The sequence below is a fragment of the Papilio polytes genome, unplaced genomic scaffold, assembly GCF_000836215.1.
Source record: "Papilio polytes unplaced genomic scaffold, Ppol_1.0 DF823879.1, whole genome shotgun sequence".
Lineage (NCBI taxonomy): Eukaryota > Metazoa > Arthropoda > Insecta > Lepidoptera > Papilionidae > Papilio > Papilio polytes.
In genome coordinates, this window is record NW_013525325.1 from 515,455 (window position 1) to 536,996 (window position 21,542).

The following is a 21,542-nucleotide window of genomic DNA, read 5'->3' on the forward strand; positions in this document are numbered from 1 at the left end:
CAAAAAGCTCCTTAAATATAATATTTTTAGGTTTAATGGAGCCTCTTAAAAAAAAACATACAGACGAATTGAGTACCTCCTTCTTTTGGGAAGTCAATCAAAAATCAACATGCTTAAAAGTTATTAATTGATTTACGAATCACTGAAATTCTGAACTCATTATTACTCAAAACATCTTGTTTAAGATTTAAAATATTTATCAGCAAAATAACACCGTAAAAATATTTCCCTTACAGAAAAAATAATAAGTTGTTCAGAATAAAAGCAGATTAGAGCTTTGAAATACGATATTGAAATAACCACCTGAGACGGATATGACTTCATAAAATCCCATTGATTTCATTAATGAATTCGATGAGTTAAAAAAATCAATGCTGACGCAAACAATAAGGCCGCACCTAAGTCATCGAGGTCTACTTCGTCGCGGAAAGTTTTCGAAAGCGCCGGATTCAAATGTCATAGGAAAAGTGGTGTCAAGGTACCGCAGTGCTGAATTCCCCACAACCCCTATCTACCCGAAGGTCCTTCGAGCGGTACATAGCAGTGGTAGGGTGGGCTGGGGGCTCGGCCCGCCCTCCGCCCACCATTGGCCGGCCGTGGTGAACTCCACCGGCTATTCGCCGAACGGCGCCCCACTGCCTCGACCATGTGCTTCGTGTACTAGGCTTTATTTTACGCGCCGTCACTCCGATTCATTTAGTCGCTCACCCGACACGTCGCGTGCACCACTATATTTTCGGGGGATGTCAAATGCGATCGATTGTAATGGATTGCGATAGTATACCTTCGTTCGCGCTCTTCAGACAAACCGGGACAGTGATCGTCAGAGTTAAGATGGAGTCGAGCTCACGCCGCGGGCCCCCAGCCGGCCACCTCACGCACACCCAGACAGCCTGTGAACGATGCTCTAGGACTAGATTAAGTAGCCAATATAGTGACTGTGATAGTGATTTTGTGGAAAAATGTCGACCTTACAGACCCAGTTCTGCCAGAAGCAGTAAGCATATTTTCAGCCTATTTTTTTCATAAATATAAAAAGTAACATTCAAGAACTCATAACCTAAATGCTACATTAATGTAATACCTAACATTTTATAATAACAAGAATATTTAATTTTATAAGACTTCAGTGACAGAAATTATCTTAGCTTTGAAATTATTTTTTTTCACGAAATTAACTAAAACCAAATGAGAATTTTCACCGTAAAATTTGTAAGAAAATCGAGTACAAGATACCACTAAGCAAATAAATGTTTTTTCAATATGTGTCTATACAAAACATAAAAGCACTCGCTTGTTGAAACGGTCTAAGTTAGCCGAGTCTGCCATGCTTAATAGAAAATATATTTAGGAAAGTAATAAAGTTTTAAATTTTACATTGATTATTGTTACTTCGTACCGGAAAATAATACCTATGACGGAGGAATCGGAAATCATTACTGTTAAAAAATTATTAACATTAAAGATATAATTTTATAGTAAAACTCTAAAAGGAAGTTCATACTTAACCTATCCTAACACAGCTGTTTAATAATCTAATCGCATATCAAATAATGACAGTACTTTGATAAAACAAACAGTTCGCAAGATCTGTCTATTCGTATGTATTGGCGTGTGCGCACGTTTACGATTACATTACGAATAAAAACTTGCTCGATAGTCGACTCTACAATGTTGAACGCGAAGATAAACTAACATACTGGGACTAAAGCAGTAATTAAATGTACGGAGATATCTAACTAAATGTTTTTAACCTTTAATAGTACAGTTATGTCCAGTCTAGGAGGGGACCGTTTCGTAATTCTATCGCAACTTAGATTTTCTGTGCTTTATATCTTAACTTAACTTTAAAAATAGTCTCTACTTTAGTAGTTTAGGTTTACAATGTGTATCCATAACCATCTTGAATTATCGCTAGTTAAATGCTTTGTAATTTTAACTCATCTATTTTTTTTATAAAAAATATTAGTAGATTTTTTATTAATTCACTAATATTTTCTTTAACCATTCCAACTAAGCTCTACGCTTGTGCTAGGATATGGTTCACGACAATAGTCGAATGGCGGGATTCGAACCCTCGACCGCAAGATCGGTCCGTATCCCAAACCATTAGGCTATTCGCGCTTAATATATATTATATTTTTTTTATTCAAATTAAATACAGAATATTTAACAGAATAATATAAACAATCATTTTAATTCAAACAATAATTTAAAACATGAAGACATATTTAGTCTTGTCCTAGTCACCATAATTATTATATTAATTTAAATAAATTTAAATTCTACACTAAACAGTAGTACTTACATATACTAATTAGTTGTAAAAATATAACCTTAAAAATGATCTATTCATTAACTAACCGAAATTACTTATAGAATTATTTAAGTTAATCATGCAATTTGAATGCAATATACATAATTATAAAAATCATTTTCAGACTTGTCGGCGTCAACAATAGAAGTGCACCTGTGTAATTACCTTTATTAGGGATAGCAATAACTTAAAGACAGGATTAGTACTAAATTATAATGTTTGACAATACAACCGTAATGGTAACTGCAAAAAGTTGCTTTGGGTAATTTATTCTAACATCTGTTAATATGTTGAAAAAATACTAATAAACTAATTGATGTAATATGAAAATATATTCACAATTTTATGTAGCAAGTGTTTTTGAAAATTGCTGTAACTAGTTTTGGAGAAAAGTGAAATGATATATTTTATTAAAAGGCGTAGAATAAGTTACGTTGCTATATGTTTCGTACAAACAACTACTCATTTTATTGCTTTAGATGCGCCGTAATGTTTCTGTATACATTTTTTACTCGGAAAAGTCAATGGCTTTGACAAGTATAGTTAAAGATAAAAACTTGTTCAGATTATTTTTTGGTATTAAATGTTGTTATTAATGTTTATTTTGCTTTAGTATGCATGCGTCTAATTTACGCCAAGCATGAATAAGCAGCCTTAATAGCATTATGAATAAAATCAATGAATATAAAAAAAACAAGCATCGTAATTATATCTTTTATCTGTCTAATAATAAACAAGCATACGAAGGAACTGTATCAGGTCAACGATAAATTTTCCCGGAAGTTACAAATTAACTTCACCGTCTAAGAGTGACGCCATTGATTGATATCGAATCCGAGCGAGTCGGAAAATATTCCGTAGGCCCTCGAAAAACCCACACTAGTTCCGGTAAAGGTAAAAAAACATCAGGTTTAGGTTCAGGCCCGTAGATAGGAACTGCATTCGCATTGAAGGTTACGTTATATTACTATATGCTGTAGACAATTAATTCTTCATATAACAAACCTTTGTTCGTACATCTTATTATGATTTATTAAGGAGCCATTATTAGTATGTGTGTGTCTTCATTAAACTTCTAAAAGATAAGAAAAAAAAAATAAACTATAAAAACTAACGAATGTAAGTAAGTTAATAGAATATCTATCTACGATTGTTTTACATTTCATTTCATACTAGCTTTTGCTCGCGACTTCGTCTGCGGGGAATTGAAAAAAAAACAAAAGTAAATCGCCTTTGTGTTCTACATGTAAGTCAATTTTCATTGAGATCCGTACAACAGTTTAGGTTAAAAACTCTAACATCCATCCAAATATTCGCACTCATAATATTAGTAAGATTTGAGTTAATGTTATAAATTATTCTAATTAAGTCTGTCACAGTTTAGGTGTGATAGTGTACTCGAAAGTGTTCGATCTGATAAATACAAAAAGTAGTTATGCTCAATTCGGTTTAATTAATTACATAAAAACTGTCACAACTCTAAAGTATCTGTGTATCGCCATTAACGCCACCTATTTGACCGTAAAAAGACCGATATAAATGTTAATGTTAATTTCCTGTATTGGGGAAAAATTTGTTCTCTATTCGGAGTACGGTGCATGAGGAAATTGACATAATAACATCTATCCATCTGCCTTTAATTACTGTTAATCATTGCTTTTGTATAGATACATACAATCTATACTAATGTTATAAAGAGGAAAGATTTGTATTTTTGTATGTATTGAAATAATTCTAAAACTACTGGGCCGATTTCAAAAAATTTTTCACCATTAGAAAGCCACGTTATTAGTGAGTAACATAGGCTATATTTTTTTATTTCACGCGGATGAAGTCGCGAGCAACAGCTAGTGTTTTATATTGTAACGCGTATCCGGACTTTTTTCTATCTTAAAATACCAACATCTTCCAAAAAACCGTTTAAAAAGTTGTTATTTGCAGAATATAATATCTGTTGTTATCTTATTAAATTTAATTCTGACGAAATTAGCACATTGCTCGTTTCCATAATTTCAAAGCGGCCGGAGTCGAAGTCGATCGACTTAGAAGCGCCATTACCATTTAGAGTGATTTTCATTTAATGATGAGTGTATCAATAGCGTGTCTCGCCATACAACCTGGTGCTCGCGTCTCCGTGCGATAATGGACCTTATTATACACCGTCAAATTTTACGAGCCTTCGGTTGTTAGTCGATACCAACAAATAAATAAAACGACTCAAGGCAAATCTTTGTTATGGCTAAATGAAACAATTTATTACGTCACACGAGCGGCTTGTTATGAGGATAAAGAATAACTTCTTTAATAAAAGATTTATCTTATGAAACCGACCAAAATCTTCTCCTCATTCTTAAGTTTTTTAACTCGTTCATATTGGAAATTTACATAATGATTGCGCAGGCGCCGACCGCGTCGATGGATCGAACGGTGCGAAGTTTTCTCGGTTTTCGAGCCGAAATTCTAGTTAGCGAGCGCGCGATTTCTTTTTAAAAAGGTTAACAAGGTGCTTTCGTTTAGGTCGTTTTTCGTGGCGCGCTGCCTCCTTTTGTGTACGAGCGAGCTGTTAAAAAATAAACGAATTCTTTGTTTCTCGGGTAGTCGGACCGACCTCCGACGCGGTCCCTACTTTTTTATGCCCCCTTATAACCTGTGTATTACCTACGTGTAGGTATCTACGGTTTTTATGGTCCCCGGTCAGATCTTCAATGGGCTAAGGAATTCGATCGAGTCTCCACTTTGTTCATATTATGGTTTTTGTTGAGATCGTAATTACTGATCTTTTATGTACGTCGCTTTATGAAACTGAATCGTTTTTCGATTATAAAGTACTATCGGATCCATTAATTGAATTAATATAATTATTTTTATGATGTTAAATTGTTTGTTTTTAACACACAATGTCTAATTAGGTCTACAGTTGCGAGACAATGTCATCGATAGTGTTTTTGCGATATGTTCAAATATGTTTTTCAAGAATGAAGAAATATTTGCGGCTCTCACGGTGACTCCACGTCTTTTTACGAGCTGACCTGTTGTTTTTTTTTAGTTGAACTTTTGACGGCGGTCTCGCGGTTGCTTGCTTTCGACCGGCGCACTAATAAAATGTTATGATCGTGTGTTTAACGCGTGTTGTGTGTCGGTCGGGCCTCCTTTTGACATGATCGTTATTGCCCGACTCCGCCTTGCGGTCGCCTTTTGTGTTCCAACTGTAACGACGTTGTTATCGTGTCAATTAAACGATACAACCTTCACGACCGAATCTCGTCTAGTTAAATTACCGCAGCCGATGACCATAATTCATTTACGCGAACGATCTTGGGTTTTGGACGGGGACGAGACGAAAAGGGTTATATCGATGTCCTTATCCGACATCTAAGAGGGGCGTGAGATAATCAGGATCCGTTCACTGGCCTTAGTTAAATAATAAGCGGCACCGAGCCCTATAACTATATTACTTTTTTATTTGAGGCGGCGCTGCGCCCCGGGGCTAAGGAGCAAAATCGCTGCAAAACAGGCTAACGAGACATAACAGGAAAAAAAACAGGCATACAATTTTCGTACGGTAGGCGAAACATGAACAGATTTATCTGATTTACAAAATTGCGAATTATCGGAAGATAAAAAATGCATATGTAATATGGTGATGTAAGGTATGTCGATTACTGTGCGTTCTTTAAATATATTACTAGTAACGAGACAAGGATGCTGCAGTGAAATGGACGTAACGGTCTACCTACGTTACAACAAAACTGTGTAAAATTTTGTACCGTGAGTCACGTACACCAGACGTAATATGTGATTCATGCATAATGTTTAAACAAGTAATACTTGCAGTTCAAATGGATACTGGTAACAGTAGCAGCCTCACCAAAGTACATCGCATTTAGTTATTTGAACTTTTAAAATTTATTTGATAAAGTTATTAATGTAACTAAGATCGTATGGAAAGCGTATTTTTAATATATTTACGTAAAGTAAGTTACTAATGCCTTTTTGTTCGTAAACTCCTCCGTGAAGTGAGGTGCAATTAAAAGTTAAGTGATCTACGTCTTCAACTTCATTCGTTACGATAGGAAGTAAGGTCAGTTACGTTTACACGTAAACGTTAATACGAGTTATTTCCTTTAGAGATCTTTTAATTTCAATTTGATTTCTAAACTTATTTTACTTAAGCTAAAGTTTATGAAAACTATCGTTATTATCATACATTTATGAATCTTCTGGTTCAAAAATATTTTTAGATTAATATGCAAATGCTCTACCCTATTTCAAGAATTAATTTCGGTTGACATTATGAAAATGCGAAAGCCAGTCTGATATTAAGAATAATTAAAAAGTAAAAATTGGTGAACATTAAAATATTTATTTAAACACAATCATATACTAGACGAAAAAATTACGTTACATAAGTTATAAATATTAATCGTGAGAACTGATTTTTTAAAATTAAACTCGATACAGAATTTGAAATCGGAACTATGTCCGTATGTTAAAATTTTACCGCATTAGTGATTCACTTAGGTTCACCGGACAATTAGCAAAGGCTGTCCACCTCTGGGCCGCGATGTATTTATTCATCGGATGTTCAACGATTACCATAATCGATAGCATCGCGCGACTCGCATACGAACAAGTTCCATTGACGTTTCCATTGACGAGATGCAACGTATTTTCATACGAGCCACGCTTCCTACGTAACAATTTCATAAGATACTATTCCTATAAGCGCTCGTTCTGTTACTGTTATTACGGTAAAATGACACGAGCGTAATAATATGTTTGACATACATTAACTGTTTTATATGACAACTATAATATAGATGTTAGGTGCAAAACTACAAATAACATAGCAAACATTATAAACCGCAATTATTATAGTACTAGCTGTTGCCCGCGACTTCGTCCGTGTGAAATTAAAAAATATAGCCGATGTTACACGTAGGTAAATTACCTTTCTAACAGAGAAAACAAAATCGGCCCAGTGGTTTTTAATTTATTTTAATACATACAAAAATAAAAAATATTTTCTATTTATAATATTTGTGTAGACAAGAACAATTGTTTTAAAATATGAAATACAAAATAAACTTCAATGAAAAATATAAATTACACGCGCAGAAAAAAAGAAAGCCTGATTTCTTTTGTATTAAGTATTTATAAAATACTTTTGTAAAGATAGTAGTATACTAGTGACCCTTTGCGTACGTTACTTAAAGCAATTGCAATATACCAGTATATGTTGATCCTCAGGATACGTCAAATTCTGTGCGACGGTGTGCCTGTTGCTGCTGGCCGGGCTGCCCGCGCAGTGCTCGGCGGCGCCGCGCATCATGGAGCGTTCACGACGCGCCGCGGACGCGCAAGAGAACGAACTTTGGGCCAATCCTTGCGACTACAACACAGAAAAAACTAACGTGAGTACACTCCTTCGTTTATCCCTTATGAAGTGTTATTTTTTTAATTAGAAACTCATATCAGTCAGTATCTTCGTAAAGCTTTTGTTAAAAAAAAAAGCTTTCATAAAAAATCGAACAGTTAATTATCATCATGGTTAATTTACCAAATAATCATAAAAATACTTGAAACAAACATCGACTGAATTTTAATAGAATCCTTTCTTTCTTTTCAGTCAAGACCGCCTTTAAATTACTCGCCGAAACTTGTAAAGAATGTCGCCTTGCAAGCAAGAAACTTACTCAGAACCACGGCGGAGTACAAAGATAAATTCGTAAGTCCGATTTTTATTATTGACCGAAGACGTGAAGAATCTTTCTTCGCTTTCATTGACGGAGCCGACGACAGGCGGAGGCGGCGGGCGGCGGGCAGCGGGCGGGGAGACGTAGTATTCGCGTCGCATCGATATGCCCGCCGCGTCGCTCTAAATGAACGGACGCAGCCTGCTATAGCCGGCCAATACCGATACTGCTTTAAACTGACCACATCAATGCATACCTACTCAAACGTTTAGTACGATTTTATCGATTTATGAATGAAATTCCATTTACTGAATACTGCCAATCATTTTATTGATGAACTTGATACATCGCTATTAAACAGCGACCTGACTTGTTTCGTATGATTCCTGTTCTCACGAGATTTCATCCATTAATGATTCTCGACGTGCACGTTTTTAGTGCCGATTTCTCACCGCGCCGGGCATGGGGCGTCGGGCGACGGGCGCAGGAGAGATTGCATCGGCGCGGGCGCCGCCGGTTTCGCGGCTTCACGTCCGGCCGCGGCTTCCTCTCTTTTAATTATAATTTTGCACTGCGTTTACGTGACGCTATTAATGCAGCGGCGAAGTGACCGCTTAAGTGTTTTCAGCAGCTTGCAATTATAGTTCTGTTATCACAAGCATTGACTTGCAAAAACAGTTAGTATAACGACATGCGAAAACCGATAAATCATCGCCTCGCGTATGTAGATGAAGCACGAGTCGTAAAAAGTGTAAATAATAAGACAACTCTGACGTATTGATCCTGAGAACATAATAATATTTCCGAATCGGAAGTAAGGTGGCTCGATCGACGAGCAATAATGCGATGTCGCTGTCGCGCCTCGAATCATTTATGGATGACTCCTTACTATTGTATTTAGCGTCGCTCGGACTGCGAGCGTCACGATTAGGTTTGTATACATTTCGGTCTGAAACGACAGTGCGAGTGAGTCGCGTGGAAGCGAAGGTTCGATGGATGTGGAACGCCGGTGGCGTCTCGTCGGAATTCGTGCAGTGGTGCGTCGCGAGGTTTGCGCATGAGGTACGGTGGCATTTGTAATAGGCTCGGCGGTCGTAACGACGGCGACGTCCTGTCCGCTCGCCGCTGCCTCCGCCTCGTAAAATGACATTATCGACGCACAGTAGCCGGAACGGTGTACAGGACGATGCGCGTACGCAACGCATACTGATTGCGCATTAGTATTGCGCTACACACCTGCTCGACCATTTTTTTCTGTCTCTCCCCATAATGTCGGTCATTCGTTACTAATGTATCATATTTATTGCGATTCGGACAAAGCTCGCAGGCGATGAACCTCCATTGTGATATACCATCGCCCCGCTCGCCAAGGACGTTTTCGGTCCCTTTGTTCCGCGTACATTTACCAATTTGAACGATACATTACACTTATTAATAATAATCTTAAATAAACTTTATTACATCACTCTACGTAACAAAGACAAAGAGTGTAAATAAACAGCAACAATGTAGGTTATAAAAAGATAAGATCCAAATTATTTGAGGTATCACATCCGTCGTCAAGTCATTCCTAAATAATAACTGGTCGCCATTACGGAGAAGGCAATAACAAATTCAACGAACCCTACCGGTAGTGTGTGACTCCGCACTGACCACCGTGTGAATGCGACGCGAGGTGAACCTCTCGGAGGCCGCTGTCAAAATATTATCGCATCAAGACTTAAAGTTTGGAATTACTCTGATATCCATCAAAAGAGTTTCGTAGTCGTCGCGTTATAGAGCACGCGGTGCGGGAGCGATGCGCGCACCGGCCTCGCTTATCGTATCATAGTAACTAGATATATATAAACGTTGAATTATACGCCGGCTATAATATGTACATACTTAGCGATAGCGTTGTTCACACGGGCGACAGGCTGTCTGCGGCGTCGGTTGGAGTGAGCATGTGTGTTGTAAACATATCGCGCGGCGCGCGTGTGTGCCTGTTTATTTGATAAGCTTCCGATGTTTCGAGCTAGGTATCCGGACGCAATGTCATCGGATTTCTGAGATCGCCGCCCACCCACGGTACCTCCGAACGCGGTCTGGCTTCTCTCGGATGTCTTACTAATCATTATCAGAAATAATGCCTTCATACTGACTGATTACTTGTAATTAATATATCTTTCACAGGTTTACGAAACGGATAAACAGAGATAAATTCTACATTAGCTAGCGTAACAAGTTACCGATTTATCTGTATTACTTTATTCTATTAAAATATCTAGTTTTGATATTCAATAACTTAGTTTGAACATCATAATTAGATTACTTATTGCCGTTATTGAAATTAATATGGTATGGTGCTATCAATAAGGACGAATAGATAAATCGTTTCGGATATGGTGTAATGAACCGGACGAACACCTGTGTTTTTAACGTAGCTCGCTAATGAATTATTTTACGTTTAAATTATGACTGATCGAGCATTTTATTATATTATAATTAACATTCAAAACAATACAATTATTATCTACGAGCTTTGGAAAAAATTATATACTTTTGCTGATTAATATATGAAGACGTGTTGAACTTATTAGGGGCTTTAAAGTATAATTTTAAAATATTTTTTATCAATATTTTCTACATTAACAAATAACATTCGTAAGCATTGTAACATCGCTTGCAAAATGTCTAATTTCAAGAATGATTTTGGCAATTTATTTTACAAAACTCTTCCACTAATTCTTATCATGCCACCGTTTTCAGATTTCCCAATGTGTATGGAACCTTAACAACGTTTGGTCATAAATTTCGGGTGAATCACGAACATTGCGTCGATTTCGAGATAAGAACATTTCAAAAGGCGTCGATTTTCGACTGTTTGTCACGATTTTTTTGGCTTTAATTAGTCGCATTGTTATATAACTACACGGCTATACTACGTATCGATACGTAAGGGACAATCTGTTGCATTACTATTGCATCTGCCACCGTCTGTTGCGATCATACACGGGTGTTTAAACTCTACGGATTACATTTTAAAGTTGTTTTTTGTATAAGTACAATCGGTCACGTATAGCTTGGGCATAGTGTCAAATTTTAATGTCGAAATTGTTTGTTACGTGACATGTCGGTGGTGGTCAGGCCTCCGGTTTCGATCTCATCTTTCACACGACCTTGGGTGACATTAAATTATTCGCCGATCGTATAGACGGTAAATTTCGACGTATTATCCTATCTAATTATAAACAGTATATGAACATCTTTACATGATTTACTCTACCTAATTAAAGATAAGCAATCAAGCTAAAATTAAAGTCGTAAAATAAATTACCTTGATATTATGTAGACCTCGTGTAACATAGAACGATAGTAAACAGAATACTGGTGAAATTTTAACCGCTTCTATATTTATAGCAGTTTGTGAAGAGGAATCTATTACAAGACACGATCACCATTTTCCTTTCAATCGAAACTCTTTCCATGAAAACCAATCAACGCATTACATGAACTAGTTCAATTCTTCATTCAAAGAATTCAACGGGACTAGCTGCTTCACAATACCGATTTATAATACTGTATGCATCGTATAATAGAGCTTAGATTGTTATATACAATAAAACAAAATAGTTACAAAATTAAGACAAGAGTTAAAAATAAATTTGTTTTAGTTAATTGTTAAAAAAAAAAAACAAAATTGTACTCTAACAACATGAGGTATGGATTGCGTTACATTAGTGGTCAGGCTTGGATTCAAATACTTCTAATCTTTTATCTATAACTAGCTTTCGCCCGCGACTTCGTCTGCGTGAAATTAAAAAAATAATATATGACATAAACTATGCTACTCACTGACAACGTAGCTTTTTAACGGTGAAAAAAATTTTGAAATCGGCCCAATAATTTTTGTGTTATTTCATTGCAATCAAACAAAAAAGTTTTCCTCTTTATGACATTAGTATAGATTTGATAGTTATTTGAAACGTTGTGTTGTTTGCAGGCGTCAAAGTTGCACAGCTACGATAGTTACGAGAGGCTGCTGCAGGAGTGGACCGAGTACGAGTGGCTTCGCAAGTTCCCCGGCTTTGTGGAGGACGTGCTGCCCAAGGGAAAGACACTCAACAAGCCCATACCCGAAGACAAGATGAACGAATTGATGGTGAGTTCTTATACAATAATGTGGATATTTACTACTTCATTAAGATTCTTTAAAATGTAAATATAAAATTGCTTATCTGAATTTGATTGACCTTGTTTATATCGTCTTATGTTTGATTCTGTATCAATCGAGTTTCGACAAATCCGCTGATGCCAAAACGTGCATCCTCGTGTGTTTTTCAATCGATTTCAAAGAAGTCACATCGTCGGTGGCTCTCATTGTTGTTAGCCGACAATCGTTTACGTGAGAACACAATGGTTTTGCAATATGGACGTTTTATTCACAGGCCTAATCTTTTGATATTATATCGACTTGATAATGCACACGTAAACCTTAAGGATATGATAAAGTCTATAGGTTTCTTAGTGTCTTGTACTTATAAAATAGCTTTACATAACTTATGTCAGAATTTTTTCTACATCTATTATTTTATATGATAACAAAAATGGTCATAAAATTCATTAAAGTAATGGAAGATGTTCTTTTTCTTCCCAGGGTCATATTGAAGATGTATTGCCGCCGATGTACAAAGGACTGAAGATGGTCCTCGCAGGGCTGCACGGCATCGACAAAGAGGTCTTCAACGACAATATCGTCGCCGACGCCAGTCTGAAGGAGAACATCAATCACACCATGCATAACGTCAGAGGAGTTCTCTGCTTATTCAGCGTAAGTATTCACAACAAATCCTACAATAATTTCGAAGAAACCTTCTTTAATAATATTTAAAAGTAATTTAGGTCTATTTTAATAGTGTTATTTAAAAAGTTTGTCCTTCACATATACAGAAGACACAAATTTAATAACACGGAATGTTTCATTTAGAAATTTCTATGTGTTTAAACATTTGTTTTTCTTTTTTGCAGGAAGTGATGAAGTCTTTTAAATTGGAGATACTCCCTCTACCTAATGAAGAGCTCCCCAATTTCAAGACTGAGGATAAATTGACGGTCGCCCTCCTTATATACCGGGATACTCTCAACTATTTGGACTATCTGGCGCAAGTGTTCCAGAAGATGTACGATTCAAAGGTCACTCCAAAGGCGTAAGCTTGGTAGTTGTAACTAAACGAGTGAGACGTGAAGACCGCTCAATTTTGCGGGTCTGCTGCTCGACTACTCGACCAGCGTTTGGACGCCTACATAATTATTGGTGCTTTTGTTATGGACTTAGCGTAACATTTATAAGTTACGCCACTCTCTCAGTCGGCTAGCTCCGACCAGAGAATCCTCCTAGTTCAATTGTTTGCATATTTGGCTGTTGATACGTAGTAGAAAAATGACTTTGCCATTACATTGCCATTTTGGTCTAGAACGAATTAGTTCCTTTTATTTTTTTGTGTAAATAGTGACGAATTTAAAATGTATTATTTATTGTTTAACAGACGACATTCTAAATTTTCCGATATCCTAGTCAAGGTCTTAACTTATTTATTTCTTGCTTTCTCTCCACTTTAGTTTCGATTACTTTGTAAAAGGTACTATTAATATTAGGTTTGATTAGTATTAAATTCCATTCCACCAAATTTGATGGAGTTATGTTCGATGTTAGTAAATTATTGAGTTGTATCGTGTTGCGGTCGCTTGTACTTGGTGAGATGAGTTTGATAGAGATATTTCTTGCGTGTCTTCATGTGACTGCGCTTGAGGCTGCGAATGATTAATTTAATGTAAATTGTAATTCCTAGTTTCTTTAATTTTACTTGACTCTTTGTTAACTATTTATACTACTGTTAAATAAATCCAATGAAATATGACTAGCTTTAATAGAGCTGTTAATTATATTATTGTAAAGTACAGAGCCAGTGTATTTATAACTTAATCATTATTTGTATAGTTCAAATAGTATTTATAACTGGAGCAAACATACTCCATATGTTTGTGAAATTAAATTATTATTTCATTTAATTGATTTCATTTGTTTTCTTTCATTACCTTTACCTTTGGACCATATTTTTCCATACACAATGTTAGGTTTACGAGAAGGTGACATATTAAATGGGTATACCTAAAAATATAACAACTAAATTTTTTATTAGTTCGAATGACAGTGAATAAAATGAACATGTGCTCCACTCTATTTCCTAAGAAATTATTTCTTCAACATCTAACTTAAGTCAGACTATAATTAATAAAGAAACTTTGGCATTGCATTATCTAAAAAAATCTATTGTTTTATAACGCATAAAACCACACTTTGCGATTTTATTTATTCAAAAGTTGTTTAAGTGTAGTCCTAGAACGACCACCCTACTGCAAGCCAGTTCCCATGAGTCGGGACTGGAAACAATTTCAAATCTTTACACAAGATATTCACAAAGCGACGCATATTTGCGTTGGTGACTGTCGCCCCGACGAATTAGAGCGGGAGGCGATGGCACCTCGAAAAATAGTAAAAATACTCACGAAATTCCGAAACCTATTAACATACATTCTACTTTAACATATGTCATTAAGAATCAAATTTGTGTGACTTTTATTTGTTGGTCTATAATAGTTCTGCTTCTGCAAGAGGTTGCGCCGATCAAACGTTCGACCGCCATATTTGTCTGATAAATTAGTGATGTTCAGTTGTCGCCGGGAGTCCTCAAGGTGCTAAGTTAGTTTTGTTGATTAGTCGGAAGAGCCAAAAAGTGCATTGGGTTTAACCTCCTACTTCGATACCGAATCTTTTCTATAAGTGGGGCAAAATACCTGCGCTATATATATTAAGCTTCTTACAGGACTTTGAAATTTAAAAGAAGATAATATTTTGCATATGTTAATTTTACAATTTTATAATACTCTTATTAAGATACGAAATTATATAAATTAATCGATGTTTGATAGAATCTCCAAAATGGTTATACTGGTCTTTACGTAATTTAACACAGACGTAGAAGTCTTGAAGGGCACATATACTGTCTACGAAGTTTATTAAACACCGCTCGGAAGAAATCGCGTGCGAAAGCTGTTGTATTATGAACTAAAATTTATTTGTAGGATTAACATAACTTTTACGTTATTCTCATCCCATATCCTTCGACCGTTACAGCGCGGAGCGTGTCGCGACCTCGTCACTGCGAAGCACATATTTGCATATTAATAACAAGATAAGTAATATAGCTTGACCTACCGCAATGTTTATTTATTAAAATCCATATAATTATTGCTTATAAACAAATGGAAACAATTATATTGATATATAGCAGGTCTTTGGTTTTTTTTCATTCACCATCACTAATCCATCATCATCACAACATCGAATCAAATACATACATTCGGGTGTAATGTTTGCTTGAATAAAACTGCAATGATTTCTTTTAGGTCATCATAACTGTAGTCATTTCACGATTAAGATAAAATAGATTTGTTTCCTATACAATTATTTCCCCACACAAAACTCATTTGTATCAAAGATGACACAGATCAAGAATTATCTAAGGTCTATGTAAACTGAATCATATAAATATGTCGTCTCGTTATCGATAAAGTACCCATTTGTCGACTCAAAATGCTTCTTCATCTCGACGGACCCTAAAAGGCACAAAATATTTTCACATTCGTTTAACGATCGTCGGCGAGTCACAATGGCGTTTAGGGCGCACCGAACGCGCTTGCACTCTTTATCTCGCTCACGTTCCCTTGTTTTATTTATTAGAAAGATTTATTATTTACCACGGGGCTCACACACGGCGTGTCACGAATCTGGGACGAAAAAAGAGGGTATGTTAATGCGCTACCTCTCGCACGTGACAATCTTTTTTTTAATCAACCGTTTTGCCTGTGAATCAACTCTTTAAGAACCGTACGGATATATCTTGTCCATTGATCTTGTCCACTTCCTACACAGTATCAATGTTAACAACGCGCCGCCGACCACCGTGTCGATTGTAATTATTCAATCACGATACATAATAAAACACTGCGAGAAAGGAAGAAGCACTAATAGCCCAGTTAAGGGTCTTTCAAACTACTCGGTCGAGGGTTTGAATCCAATTTTCTATATTGTCGTAAACTTAAACATTCTGATACAAGCCTAGAGCTTAATTCGGAATTGTACAATAATTATTTTTTGTGTTAATTAACTTAAATTTATTACGATTGAATGTCAAGTTATCTGTGTACTTGGCAATATATTGCCAATTATTATAACAACTCCATAAGTTGTATTGTCGTCTAGAACACTAGTGCGCAAAATTTTTTGCACTCATAATCCTTACCCACGTCATCAAATTTTCCCACGACGCTTATGTGCTGTTTAAAAAAGGAAAAAATGGGTAGATCATGATTGAAATCACCTGCGCCAAACCACAAGTCTGCCGTGACCGAGTAGGCAAACACTCACAAAAGAGAAGACAGTGATGGCCAACAATCCTTGTTTGACATTATCTGTGTACTTTGCAAGCCCTCAGAACAAACAAACGGACATAGCGCTCAACGATACACTGAAGTCAAAATTAAATTGAGTAGTTAGCTATTTCCATATTCATATTTAAATTAAACTTTGATAATTAAATTATCATTATTCAAATTTACGAATGTAAGCTTTATTTTTTTAACAATAGATATTCTTTTAATAAAAAGTTTATTCCTAACGCTAAAAAGTTTCATTTAATTTGACCAATTACGTCTCAACTTTTACAAGATAATCTATCTAATATGTTAGAAAATTTATAAATCGATAATGCTGAGAAATTTTTACATGATCCAAATTAACTACGAACTAATAAAAAGCAAAAATTTACAAGCACTAACAGTATTTACCCTACTAAATCGCATTACATTTAAAAATATACATCTCTACATAATTATATCAACTAACCGCTGTGACATTTTAGCACTTAAAGTAGAATTAAATCAAACCCAGACGGGATTGACGAAGGCAATTATTATTTTGTCTCCTAAGGTCATACACGATCCGTTTGAGACGTCCTTGTTTCGGTACAGCAGTGAAAAGACGTAACCGACATGAGTAACTATGTTCACATACAACGTTTTATCTCGAACATTACAACACTCTCGAAACTATGACAGGAAGTGCGGCGCATACCTTTATCCAGGGCTTGCTAAACGTATGATATTTATCTTATTGTAGGCTTAGAAACTATACCTATAGAGATTAGTCGATTTTTTTTATTTCAGTTACGACTCGATTTAATAATTCAAGGCTTTCTACCGAAATTATTACCACCTTGTTTAAGCGATTGAATATTGTAGTATCCAATCGTTTATTGCACTCGAAGAAAACTCAGCTATAAAGTTAATTTATTAACTTTTATTTGCGATTACTTCCGCGCGAAAATTCAAAAAAATGTATAGTAAGAAATATTTAATATATTACTCAGTGATAATGCAGCATTATAATAATTATTAATTACTTACAAAAATACAAATATTTTATCTTTTTAATTTTGAAACTTTAGTTTTGAAATGCGTTGTCAAAGGTAGGTAACGTTAATAAAATTGAAGCTTTTAAAGTTGAAAGCAGCAGACGTTGTATTAAAGTTTTAGAGTGGTAACTTTTATTTTTAATTAAAAATTCATTGAATGTATGGAATCACTAGATATTGATCATAGGCGGTATTAATGTTCTCGCTAAGATATCTACACAACATAAATGTACTGTTAAGTCACATTACAAAACGAATAAAACAAGTGACATTTACTAGTGCTACAAGAGAGGGTAAAAAAGTTACTAGCTTTTTTAAAACAATTCTTTCACCCTTTTTGTATGTAATAATGAAATAATTTAAGGTAATCGTGTAACGAATCGTAATTAAAAAACAATTATTAAACATAAGCTGTTGCTCGCGACTTTGTCCGCATGAAATAAATATTTATAAAAAAAATATAGTCTATGTTACTCACAGGTAACATAGACAATATTTTTAAACATTATTTCACCTTTGTAATTATGAAATAATGTTTAAAATCGGCTCAGTAGTTTACGTGATTACATACAAAAATACAAATCTTACCTCTTTATAATATTAGTAAAGATATCTCGCTTTGTGTCACTAAATAGCAACCCCTGGTTGAGCCGAGTTGTTAGCATTTGTTATGACTAATTACATAACGGACTTCGATTACATTGAACTCAATTAAATAACGTATATCCTTCTAAAGATTGTTACAAATTAAGACTACAAACCTAAAATTTATACAAGTATGTTTAAATTGTGATGAATATAAAAATCATTGCTAAGGGACTCCAAGACATTTTGTTCATAGTTAATTCCGTGATATATTGTATAGTATTTGATTAGGAAATTATCTATAATTAGCTGTTGCTTGGGACTCCGTCCGCGTGAAGTTAAAAATATAGCCTATGTTACTCATAGATAAGTTACCTTTCCAACGCTGAAAGAATTTTTAAAATCGGCGCAGTAGCTTTTGAGTTATTTCATTACAGTAGTTTACTGGTAGATAGAATTTGTACATGTCATATCAGACTGTCATCAAATCTTACTAATATAAATGCGAAAATTTAGATGTATGTATGGATGTTTATTAGAGTTTGTAGCGTTAACGTGATCGTATCTCGGTGAAATTTAGCTTAAATGTAGAGTAAAATCTGGAAGAACACATAGATACTCACTGTTGTTTTCTTATTTCACGCGGACGGAGTCGCAGGCTAAAGCGAGTTAATTTATAATCTCGTGAAATATCGTAGCGATCAAAAACATACTGTCTTTGCAAAGCTTTTTATTAAAAAAATGTTACACCCGTGTTCTGAGTTTTTGGCCACTCCTAAATTTTGCAGCATGAGTTTCAGTAACATGTCATTATAATACTTTAATTCAGGTCAAGTGATCCGGATGGTGAGGAATTCTTATGTCCGAGGTTGCATGCTGGCATTCTCACGGCACTAAATGACAATGTAATGGCGCTGATTCATCTCGGGACTTGCAAAAGAAAGTAATGTTCATGACGATAGCTACCAAATTCATTAGAGCCCAGATATTAAAGAACTGCCTCTGAATCACAAGGGTTTTTGCACTTTCGTATTCCATTGAACTTTTGTTTTATACGTCATACGATCAAAGAGTAACTTAACATAGACTGGCCACATTAAAAATAAAGTATAGAATATGAAGTTTGAAAAAAAAAAATAGTTCTTATAAAATGAATCATGTAATTAAATGCTCTATATTTCAACTGTTTCCCAAGACTTGAAACATTAAACAATTCCATAATATAGTACAAAAGTTTATCCTTAAACAATTGATTTACCTTTTTAAAGAAATCATTACTTAATGTACAGTTGGGAACTCATTAGTATTATATTATAAAGGATATTAACAAGAAGTCGAAAGTGGCTCACAATTAAGTGTGCTTAATGAGAGGTTTTCGAAGTCTTATTTCAGTTTTATATCCCGGAATTCGGCACAAGTTTCGCAGCAAAAAGAGTTTAATTCAGAGAAAGATTTGAACCGTCATCGTCTCGCGGCAATGAATGGAGCGACGTAACATTGAACTGGATAATATGCTTTATCATTTACGTGTAATAAAAAATGTTATCTAATAATGTCTTGTTGTTACAGATTAGGTTTAATATTAATGAGTCCAGTATGAGTCATTAATATTTTTTCTTTTTTGTTTGCTGTTATTGTAATGTATCGTTCGCGACTCCGACCCCATGGAAATAAAAAATGAACAGCCCATGTGTTTTTCTAGACTATCCTCTACATTTATACCAAATTTCATCAACGTCGTTTCAGCCGTTTAGGCTACAAACTCTAGTAAACATTCATCCATCCGTCTTAACTTTCGCATTTATAATATTAGTATGGTTAATAAGTTCGTTTCCTTTGAATCAATTAGGTAGAACACTATTATGTTCAGTTTACATTATTCCAGTCCAGCGATCGTAACCAACTTTACCGTTTAATCTAGCACTGATTTCGGTCGCTGGACTAGGAAAATGTATCCTATACTTATGACCCATCGGTCATATCGAATCATCATCATCATCATAAATGCGATGGGATTGCTTGAAATAAACTAATAACCAAACTAATACTACTGTTGTTTAAAAAAAAGGGAATGCGTTTTCAATTTCAGTTCCTAGTATCTAAGATAAGCGAGTAAAAAAATCATTAATAAATTTTACAAAGCCGTTTAGGATTTCAATTTTTTTAACCGAGATTTAAATGTTGTTTTTATCAGTAATTGTCTACAGAAACATATCCGGGATATATTGCTAGACTATTTTTTCCAATATAAATATCTTAGATTGATCAGTTTCATTGACCGATGTTACAAGCCTTGAACTGAGGGTTTTAAGTATAACACGCTTTTTATCCGGTACCGACAAACGTGTATTTCTTATATCGTTCAATGCCATTCCGACTTGTGACGCAAATGCTCTGTCTGCTATTGTAAATGCTAGAGGACGGAATTGCCTCAAGTAGCTCGTAATGTCAATGACTTTTGTAAACCTAATATTATAACGAAAATAAAGTTTAGTAAACCGAACAACTTCGTAACATAGCGTTTGTTGTAAATGTTAATTTGTGAATAATTTATATAAGATTGCTATTGTAGTTCTTTACTATTTACCTCAATTTAGGGTCATACGTTGTTTGAAAGACCAATAGGCGTATTAGTAAAATTACTATTTTTTCTAATTTTATAAGTATTTTTTATAACAAATCATGTAAAATATATGTTACTGATATTATAAATGCGAAAGTTTAGATCGATGGATGGATGTTTATTAGGGTTTGTATCCTGAACGAATTTGGATGTAATTTGGTATAGATGTAGAGGATAATCTGAAAAAACACATAGGCTACTTTTGTTTCCATAATTCCATGCGGACGGAGTCGCGGGCGAAAGCTAGTTATACATAAAAATAAAAAATAATGACACATGAAATTACAAATTACTAGTATAATACAAAGCCTATTTAATAATAAAACTATAGATATTTAACCAAATATGTGGGTTAAAATTTGTATTGCTTTGTAATAAAGAATCAAAATTTACTTTCTGTTTCAATTATGGTGATACAAGGTCGATTTTTTGTTAATGTTAGTAATAGTATGTAATCCACTCAACGAAAGTGAATCATCTTGAATCAACAGCGCAAAAACGTGATGAGTAATTACTGGCCTCGGTGAAATAGACGCGGAGATGTAGGGATGTCAGTCATTTTTATGAGAATCAGCAATCATGAGCGGTGGCTCAGGGGTTTCAAATCTCGCCGCGTACAGTTGGGGAATCTGGCGGTGTACGACTATAAAAGCTAGAATCGTTTGAACATTTTGAATCGTGACAGCCCAAGCCGAGGTTCCCTTTCGGGGGCCCTTGTGCCTAGTCACTCCATGGAGCGTCCTCCGAAGCGATCTAAGAGCTCGGTGGCCTCCCAATCCGGTAATAATAACGAAGTAGCGGCTCCCCCC

General features: G+C 35.2%; 1 protein-coding gene across 1 annotated transcript; it reads left to right on the top strand.

Moving 5' to 3' along the window:
• The first annotated feature begins 683 nt into the window (after window positions 1–683).
• Window positions 684–14,065, top strand: LOC106103062. The gene is made up of 6 exons (XM_013282718.1): window positions 684–997; window positions 7,568–7,731; window positions 7,947–8,045; window positions 11,996–12,154; window positions 12,650–12,823; window positions 13,021–14,065. The coding sequence occupies exons 1-6, from the start codon at window positions 751–753 to the stop codon at window positions 13,201–13,203; spliced, it is 1,026 nt and encodes a 341-aa protein (XP_013138172.1). The 5' UTR covers window positions 684–750; the 3' UTR covers window positions 13,204–14,065.
• Window positions 14,066–21,542: the final 7,477 nt, after the last annotated feature.